This window comes from Haliotis rufescens, unplaced genomic scaffold (assembly GCF_023055435.1).
Source record: "Haliotis rufescens isolate VD_foot unplaced genomic scaffold, xgHalRufe1.0.p SCAF_4, whole genome shotgun sequence".
Lineage (NCBI taxonomy): Eukaryota > Metazoa > Mollusca > Gastropoda > Lepetellida > Haliotidae > Haliotis > Haliotis rufescens.
The window spans coordinates 10,708,474-10,718,302 of NW_025964112.1; the positions used below are offsets into that span (position 1 = coordinate 10,708,474).

The 9,829-nt window shown below is 40.2% G+C and overlaps 1 protein-coding gene across 1 annotated transcript; it reads right to left on the reverse strand.

The window, feature by feature from the left end:
• Nucleotides 1-1,422: 1,422 nt before the first annotated feature.
• On the reverse strand, nucleotides 1,423-9,455 carry LOC124125269 (multimerin-2-like). Its single transcript, XM_046488543.1, has 3 exons — nucleotides 9,334-9,455; nucleotides 2,432-2,560; nucleotides 1,423-1,863 (listed from the first exon to the last, which is right to left on the reverse strand). Exons 1-3 carry the CDS (start codon nucleotides 9,416-9,418, stop codon nucleotides 1,472-1,474), a joined length of 606 nt encoding a protein of 201 aa, XP_046344499.1. The 5' UTR covers nucleotides 9,419-9,455; the 3' UTR covers nucleotides 1,423-1,471.
• Between the last annotated feature and the right edge of the window lie 374 nt (nucleotides 9,456-9,829).

Sequence of the window (9,829 nt, forward strand, 5' to 3'; positions counted from 1 at the left end):
ACGATCAGGGTTAAAATAGATCCTCGGCAACCTATACTTGTCGTTAGTGGCTACCAACGCGATCGGGTGGTCAGGCTCGCTGATCCCAATTGCGTAAATCGATGCTCATGATGTCTGGTCCGGTTTCGCTTACTTACAGACCGCCTTAACAGAGCTGGACTATTGCTAAGTGAGGCGTTAAACAACAAACAAACAAAACTACCTGCATGCATTCTTTCCAGTGCAGACAATTATGTACATAATCCGGACGCCGCAAGAACCATGTAAGGTATGTATATTGCAGACTATAACATTTTATTCTACAATCATCATAATGGGTAAAGCATAAGAAAAAAATAACATGTACTATCAACTCCATCACAGCATACTGATAAAAATAATCCGAAAGAGCGTGGATCGTTTGATGGATTTGTAAGGAGATAGCTTTTGTCTGCAGCTTCTCGGCAATATTGGAGTCTGATTCCAAGAGTAGAAGGGGCGGTGGGGTAACCTAGTGGATAAAGCGATTGGTCGTCACGCTGAAGTCCCGGATTCGATTCTCCAAATGGATACCATGTGTGAAGCCCCTTTCAAGTGTTCCCCACTGCGATAATGTTGGAATATTGCTAAAAGAGGCATAAAACACATACTCACTCCAAGGATAATAAGTAGTTATTTGATCAGAGGTTTGACCATAAACCCTTGAGCGTACATCCACAACTACGATTACAACATCAAACACTGACTACCAAATGTTCGTCATAGTTGAATTGTAACAATAGATTTGATGTCAACTGTTGGATTGTACTCGTACCTCATCAGAAAACCACTCTCACATATGTTGAAAATCGGGTCATGGAAGTTAAATAAAGGCAACATATTGAGACTATGTTGATTCCGGAAGGAGAATCAACGCACCGCGAAGGAACGTGTTCAGGTTACGTCCGCCACAAGCAGATTCGAGTGATTTCTCCAACTTAAACCATGTTGTGATTGATGTATAATTTATCTGTGCTTTTTCATAATGACATATAGTTGAGTCGGTTTTACTTGTCCAAAATGCACGTACAGAAAGGCCAGTGAATTCTGGCTCCAGAGAATCAACTACAACAATAGCGTGACGTCATAATAATGGTTTAAGTCTTACCAACCTACGATTGACGCCAGTTTGTCCTTTTGTCAGGTTCTAAAAGTGGAAGACATTCATCAATACGTTTAGTACTTGTGTTTACGGAACTGATTTAATCAATGTCGTGTAGAGTTTGACTTGTGGGGGTTGATGGCTCTAAGGTTACACACAATCTTCGGTATTGGAACCTAATGGGTAAGTGGTCCAAGTTGAATAATATGGTAAGAAAAAGTTGTTGGGTACCACATCGTGACTAAATGTACCAACAGTCAAGAGAAGATAAACGTAAACTAAAGGCAGTAGTTAGGTTGTCATATTTCCTTTATTAAGATTTAATCTGGACTTAAGAGTGTCACTTTGGCGTTAGTTCTGATGAATCAAGGTTCCACCGTAACTGGAGTGACTATGTCCGAAGACAGTGGTTTGGTGAGCTGTCTGAAACCACACTTTTTCTCCTCGCTTGACTTGTATAATGTATGATAAACTCGCAGATGTCTCAACACGGGAGGCTGCGAGGGCTAAGCGTCTCCCTTCCTTGTATAGCATAACGTGGACATGGTTTTCTTTATACGGTAGTATGCTTGCCCAGAACAGGTAGGTGCCGGTCACAGGAGCTTCAAATATGCCGGTAGGGGCGTGGTACCCTCCGCCAATGTTCAGAGTTACTGTGTCAAACTTGAAGAATTGATTTCCGGAGAGAGAAACCCTTGGTATGCTGGTTGTTACCTCAAAAGACACGTGGATCCTCGATATTCCTGAAATAGCAGAAAGCAGATAATTTACATCAAACTTAATGAATGTCTAGAACTATATGAACATATTCATGAAATGTAAAGACCATTGATTGTCATGTGACATCATTATTTAACCCTCAAAATTCTGTTGTTTGAGTGACTAAAAATTAAATCCTATTCCCTCTTAGATCTACTTGGATTTCCGTCTTGGCTATTATAATTCATTTAGAATCTCCTCTTACATTTGACACACACATTTATGAATGTTATTTGTATGATAGCTCTTTGACCTGATTAATTGTGTACCTACTGAACTTTGATTAAATAGACAAATATGTAACATACCTGCAGTAAACAGTACAATTATTGACATATTTGGTCTGTTAAGCAATCATGTTTATGCATCATCCTGCAATCATTGAACAGTATAATTGTTGAGCCATTGTGGGTTGGTCAGGTTTCGTTACTGTTGTTTTTGTATAGTAATACGCTCTATAATGTTTCTGCATTTGCTGTATAATTAACTTGCACATTCAGTCATCTGTTCTGAGGGACGTACTATTTTGAGGCCAACGTTTTAAATACTTACTGTTGGTTTGACCAGACTTGTCCTGGAGTGTAGAGTTGAATGTCACAATCTGACGTTCCATGGCCACAAGTCTGGCGGTCACAGCTTCCAGGCGATTTGATATGTTCAGGTCGGAGCCTGCAGCAAGGGCTACAATGAAGAGAGCGCAGACAATTGCATTTGTACTTTCCAGAGAAGCATGTTCTTGCATTCATTTATAGTGTTTCAAGGGAGTAACTGCGTAATTTTCCACTTGAAGATGTGTGATGTGTCTGTCAACGTGAGCGTGCAATGTACACAAACGCTGATGAAAACATCGATTCTCTCATGCAGTGTTGATTCTCTGATTCCAGATGGGTCACACTTGAAATAGATGCAAACCAGACTTGTAATATATGTTAAGGTTTGCTTAAGTTTGCGTCTGAATGCATTTATCAGCTTGATACTGGGAACAGTGTGAATGAATCCAAATGTCAGTTTCAGATTTCATCTCAGAATTATAGCTTTAATTTAAAAGTACATTTGACAGTTGTAGACAGGTGCCTTATCCAATATTTCGATACATCACCTTGGTGGGCACCAACCATGGTAATTTGTTCACACTTCGTTACTCACTGGCAGTTACAGTTTTAATGAAACTTTGGTGAGGGGTAGGTGCTACCGGTAGAGTACCTTTTCGCGAACATCAGGTTTCGCCACTGATTTCAGTGATTTATTCATATAATTTTGATCATTTTCTTTTCTTTTATCCCCATTGGAAACTGTGTCGGTAGATACTCGAAGTGGGTATTCTTTGGTATTGACGTTTTGAATGTAAGACATTCAAATTACATTCCATCCACAACTATATTAAAATGTTTGTTTTTTTCCCGATTGTCAAACCATTGTCGCAATATATTCTAATGTCCAGGTCCATCTTGCTATCTGACATCTTCATTTGACTGATGAGAGTGGACACAGAGGACAGGGATGTCAGCACAACAAACACAAGTAGGACGATGTGCATCGGCTGGATTTCTGGTATGACAAGTGAACATTTATGTACTGTTGCTGGTATATATTATTTCGCACTCTGAAGTCACCGTCTACGACCTCATTAAGGGCGACTGTACACGATTTCTTATTCGGATTGTGAAAACAATCTTCTGGATGCATCTTTTGCACGTATTGAAACACATACGTGTATGTTTAAATTGAAATAAATATCTTTTAAATATCCTAATATAGGTGTTAGGTGTTACATTTTCAATGCTTAATTTAGATTAAAGTATAGGTAAACACTATTGCCCCAATGGGGGTTTTCAGTTTGAATCACGTGGCCAGTATTATAAACACCTAAAGAAAAACGCACAATGTTGTATGTGGCCTACAAAATATTCGAGTTAAACACGTATTTTATTGGATAATGGTTTTCCAAGTTTAAGATCACGAACCGCTTTGAATCGATATAGGAATATATGAAACAATTGGTTTTCAGCCTCTCCCCTAACCAGATTTATTGATCTTTGCAAAGTGACAATCCCCCTGATTCAACTTTTCTTTGCAAACTAATTGACATTGGTGCGAGAGAACAGTTGTCCATGTTTGACAAAACGTTAGGGGACTATACTTAATAAATTATACTTTTATTATTAAACTTTATACCGTTTATGCAATTCTTATTGCCTGAGATGTCAACATGATAACACATGTACCTTTTCTTGAATTTGACTTTATGACAATAATATGAAATGATAACCGTTGTCCAATCTGTGCCACGTGACTCTGAGATTGTAATCAGTCGCTTTTAATTACATGTGAATATTTTACAAGAAAAACTGTATTAAATAATGAAACAGATGTATGGCGGATACAGAGAGGATATCTCAAGAATGGTGCAGCCACAAGTACAAATGCCAACCTTGTCAGGTCAAGAAAATACATAATTATTTTATCAACATGTGTATTATATATTTTCTTCTCGACCTTTCTATGACAGCCTTAGAGTCACTGAGAAAGAATGAAGTAAGTTTAGGCCTAAAGCGTTATTTCACTCATGTGTGATATCGAGTTTATAATTTCAGAAAAAAAACACGGCATATATACTAAACGGTGGATCTAATCCGTCCGTCACATATACAATTCATATAAATAATCTTCCCCGTGTTTTATCTGCATGTAGTTGCCTGCATGCCTTAATGTCATCCGTCATATATACTCTGCAAAACAAAACCCAACAGAAACGCAAGGGATTTTAGATGTATTTTTTACATATCATATAAATAGTTAACAGGTGGTAATCCTTTGTCAGGGACCATATGGCATAAATAGAATAGTAGATTTTCAAGGTGAAGGAAATCTGTTCGCAATATCTTGTTCGGCCACCATTAGGGTCCACAACTGACTGGCATTGTCGTCCCATGGAAGCAGTCAGTTCCTGAGAAGTGGCCTGAGGAATGCCCACCCACTCTGCGTGCAGTGCTTGAGCCAACTGTCGGAGAATCTCCGGTTGTTGCTGACGTGATCGCAGTCGTTGATCCAGTGCATCCCATAAATGTTTGATTTGTTTACATTTGGAGACCTGGAGGGACATTGCAGAGCCTGAATGTTGTTATTTCTGATCTACCAGTGTAGGTGATGGCTGCCCAATCATCACACTACCACCTCCAAATTTGTCCACTTCCTGTATGCAGTTTCGTGCATAACGTTCCCCGCGACGCCTGTAAACACGACGTCAACCATCCACACGGCGACGCATTAAACGTGCTTGTGGCCATACTCTGTGACCATGACACACCATTGACGTCGCAGCCGGCGATACAGTTAAGTCAAAATGACACCTCGAACTGGTTGTCCAGCGCGAATACTTTCAGCGCGAAAACGGTTGCTCACTGTCTGGGCTGATATCCTACGCAGTCCTGGTATTGCCGTTGTTATAGAGGTGGCCGTCGTGGTTCTTTCACGTAAGTGACATAGCAGTGTGAATCTGTCCTGTGCTCGTTGTCGACCGGATCAGCTGTGCCGGTTCCACAGTCTTGTAATGGTGCTTCGTGGAAAAACCTGGTTAGAGCCAAAGATGATCCTCCTGTTTGCAGTCGAACGATGGCGTTGGGTTCCCACCAGGCCTTGCAAGTTTTCGCTGTTCACTTGCTGTAAGATTGTGATGGCATGCAAATGCAAAACCCAACGTTTATATAGCTCAACAAGTGATGTAGCACGTGCATGTCATGTTGAGATGTTTCGGCGCCAGGCTCTCACCTGGCTGCGTTTTTTCGATTGTTCCATCTTTTCAACAAATTACTGCATAACCTCATTCTTTCCACACAAATCAATCCCAATCCATCAGTTTTGGTATTGAGGTTGTATGGATGTCCACAACACTCTGTCACATACTTACGATTTTACTACTCTTGCGTTTCTATTTTAGCTGAGTATATCAGCAGTTTTGTAGTTGTATCCGTTATATATTCACGAACATTATCCATCACAAATGAATAAGATTTTCTAACATTTTTTCCCGTATATTATCCGTCATATATTGAAGCCGCACTTCATGAAGAATGGATCCGTTTGCCTCAGAGAAGCATTCAACGACTTGTAATGAGTATGAGGCGTAGGGTTGAAGCTGTGGTCAATGTCCGTGGATCATACACACGTCAATGTTTTCTAATCCTTCAATTTCTGGTCTTCGGTAATATTCCTTTCTGCTCATATTCTTTTGGAACACAAGATAAACTTGCTTTGGGACAACTTTTGCATCACATGAGGATTACATATTACGGCTTATAACAATAGTACATCTCGTTATAATATTCATCATTAAGTGCCAAAAGTAACAGCTCACAAATATGGTGGTGGCACTTAACTTTTGTGCATGAGTATATATCTGGCTATGGCAATCGGAGGTAAATTTATGATTGTAGAATCAATACAATTTTTAAAAAAAAGGCTGAATGGTGCTTTAGGAATTACAGACAAATTTTGATAATGTGAATACCAGTATATAAATATATTTGGAGTAGTGCCGCCTGGTGATAAGTTGTCACCACGCACATTTGACGAGCTCCGTTGATATTTCCGACTACGAGCTGTTAAAACATATTGAAACAGCGTGAAGACCCGTAAGTTACATGAATTTGTTCAGAACAAACTGGACTGCGATGATGTATCGTTAAGCCATAAGATTGCCCTGGATATGGACCAGACCTGTCCTGCCATGATGAGAGATAGCCGCCCACATCATAACGCTACCACAACCAAACCTGTCCACTTCCTGTACGCAGTTTCCGGCGTAATGTTCTCCCTGACGTCTGTAGCCCCGTGCTCTTTCATCCCCTCGACGGAGGAGAAATCTTGATTCTTCGCTGAAACAGACATCTCTTCGTCGCAGTTGAAGCCATACCCTGTGTTGACGACACCAATGCAGTCGTTGTTGACGATGTTGTCGACTCAATGTGACACGTCGAACAGGACCGCTGGCTTGTAGACCTGCTGCTCTTAAACGGTCTCGCACGGTCTGATCGGAGATTCTGCACGGCCCGGGTATTTGGGATGCGTTTGAGGTGGCGGTGGTCGTCCTTTCGCGTATATGGCGTACTCGGCTGTAGCGATCTTGGGCGGGGGTGGTTACTCTTGGTCGTCCCGACCTTGGCCGATCATGCTGTTGAAACCGATCCCATAGGCTTGTGATGGTGCTGGGCACTTCATTGAAAACCCAGGCTACAGCTGATCGGGATTCCCCTGCTTGCAAGCGGCCAATGGCGTTGTTTCTTTGCACAACATCTTGGCATGTTGTTGAACTGTCACTGTTCGAGGCACGCAGATGCCAGGCGATCAAAAACCCTGCACTTTAATAGCGTTCATAGCGCTGCTGCACGTGCAGTGCGTGCAGCTCCATTAGCTTTTTGTTAATGCACTGGGTGCATTTTTCCGAATCGTGGAACCGAATCGTGTTTCCCGACTAATGGTTTGCATGTCCTTCTTATGATAATTTTGATTCGGGAAATTTGTCACTGACATTATAACACATTTAACCCCTTCATTTTGCACCTCTTTGTCCGCTTATTCTGCTTTGATGCTAAAAATATCCATTTTGCGTTTCCTTTTTTGAAGAGTATATTTCTGTGACCCCTTCCTACACTGTATATCATTCCGACTAGCGAGCTATACTTTACTTATTTCTGTGATCCCTTCCTACTCTACTTTGGCGTCATAAAGCTCTCCCGATGGGAAGTCGAAGCAGTAGTCATGACGTCACAGTACGCAACCATCAAGTTGCAATAGTCAAACGTCAACCTTCGTCGATGTTACTACATGTAACAATACACTCTATAAGTATTTGTTCGTCAAATACTCTACCTGAAATATATTCCAAACTCGCTGTAATTAATGTAGGAACCTCAACGTTAATAAAGTAAGATCACTATTTGAAATTTGCAAGCGGACGTGTTTGCGAAAGAAGTGCCTCTGAATAAATACTTTTTTCAGTTATGCGGTCAGTTCTCCTACGTGGACTGACTAACGGTTGCAAATGCTGACTACTTACTACTACAATATCAATATGATTTATTCAGAATGTAGGCCTTTCGCCAGTAACCTGTCCGAGTGATTACATTGCATAATGTTTTAATTTATAGATACATTTGCAAATTCGAGTGGCTTAAAGTGATACGTTGTGTTTAAAACAGCATTCGTAAATAGGAAACAAATTCATCCTCAGAAAATACATTGAAAAACGTTGATCTGTCCAATTCTTCCTTTGGATAAAACTGAAATATAAAAAGCTCCTACTTTCCAGTCCTCCTTTTGTTTGTTTAATATGTTTAATATATATAATAATATGTTAATAATATGTTAATAGAATATGTTAATGTGTTAATATGTTTATATATATATGAAATATATAAAATATTGGATAGCTGTGGATATTTCTCTCTGTAAACTGTTATACATTGGACAAACAAACAGAAAATGTTTTTCATTTTCCTCAACAGACAAAGTCGCCCTTCTCTTGGAACAAGTTTTCACTTGTGTGTAAACTTTCCACATCGACATCTACTAAGTGCCTACCAAGTCACTTTTTAAATTTAAATCACTTTATGTAGGAGAGACACTTTTCTATTTGTAGATATAGTTTAAGTTGACTGTATACTTCTAGTTTATGATTATCACGAATGTTAGATTTCCATTCCTGAAAGCGCACATCTTTGTGTCGTTGATTAAAAGCAGAGATAAAAGTATTAAAACAGCCAACACCTTGAGCAAGCAAAGTTTTCCAAATCCTAAAGAAAATAATCATGTACGTATATCACCAGCCCAAGTCCTACGACTAGCATTGTCAAGGGGTATAAGCAGAAGAGTGACATTTCAATATCTATTCTATATTTACAATTAAATCTTAAAGGCACAATGTTGCTTTTATGGCGCTTATTGTGATAAATGCAAATGAGTTCAGCTTCAAGATAAATCAGTAGTACTGATCACACCGGGGTACTTGTGAATACCTATTGCATGATGTGCCTAGTTCTTCAACGTGGACAGGCGATGGTGTGTGAGTTCTTACTGTTTGACGTGCCAAGTTCTTCCATGTGAACAGGCGATGGTGTGTGAATACCTACTGCAGGACGTGCCAGGTTCTTCCACGTAGACAGGCCAAGGTTTCGTGAATACTTACTGTTTGACGTGCCAAGATCTTCCATGTGAACAGGCGATGGTGTGTGAATACTTACTGTTTGACGTGCCTAGTTCTTCAACGTAGACAGGCGATGGTGTGTGGATACTTACTGTTTGACGTGCCTAGTTCTTCCACATAGACACATACCTACTGCATTACTTGCCAAGTTATTCCACGTAGACAGGCGATTGTTGGTGAATACCTCCTGCATGACGTACCAAGTTCTTCCACTTGGCCAGGCGATGGTAAGAAACTGATTAGCAAGACTTACTGCATGTGCACGGGGTTCTTCTCTCCAATGGAGTTGATTTAAATGCAAAAAGCTGACGTTCCACAGCCTCGAGTCTGGCGTTCATGTTTTCCCCATCTCTCTGCTTGTCTGGGCTGGACTCTAGGGTTAGGGTGAAGAGAGCGAAGGTAAGAAACACATAGGCTTCCATGATGTCTCTAGTATGGATACAACCAGACTAGTGCTTCTTCTGCCCTGCTTAATGTTAATGTAATAAACTAAATGAATAGTTGAACCTCAATGAGTTTTATAATCGGTCTATCTAATTATTATGTCTTCATATTGAGGTACAATACACATATGCTATAAGAAACGCGTTTTTTATGCTAGAGACTTGCAAGATTGCAATACTTACTTTTGCTACTAGTTGTTCTGCCATTGAAAGCCAGTCGGGCAATCACGGAATCCAGTGTACTTGATTTGTCTAACCCAGATCCTGCAGCGAGAACTAGTGATATCAGAGCGACAATGCTGCAAA

Excerpts from the sequence above, each read along its gene's own strand:
- LOC124125269 (XM_046488543.1), bottom strand. The coding sequence starts at position 9,418 with ATGAACGCCAGACTCGAGGCTGTGGAACGTCAGCTTTTTGCATTTAAA. Across the intron at positions 2,561-9,333 it reads AAGAACCCCGTGCACATGCA|CCCTTGCTGCAGGCTCCGAC; the intron begins GTAAGTCTTGCT and ends TCTTCATTGTAG. Across the intron at positions 1,864-2,431 it reads CAAGTCTGGTCAAACCAACA|GAATATCGAGGATCCACGTG; the intron begins GTAAGTATTTAA and ends CTGCTATTTCAG.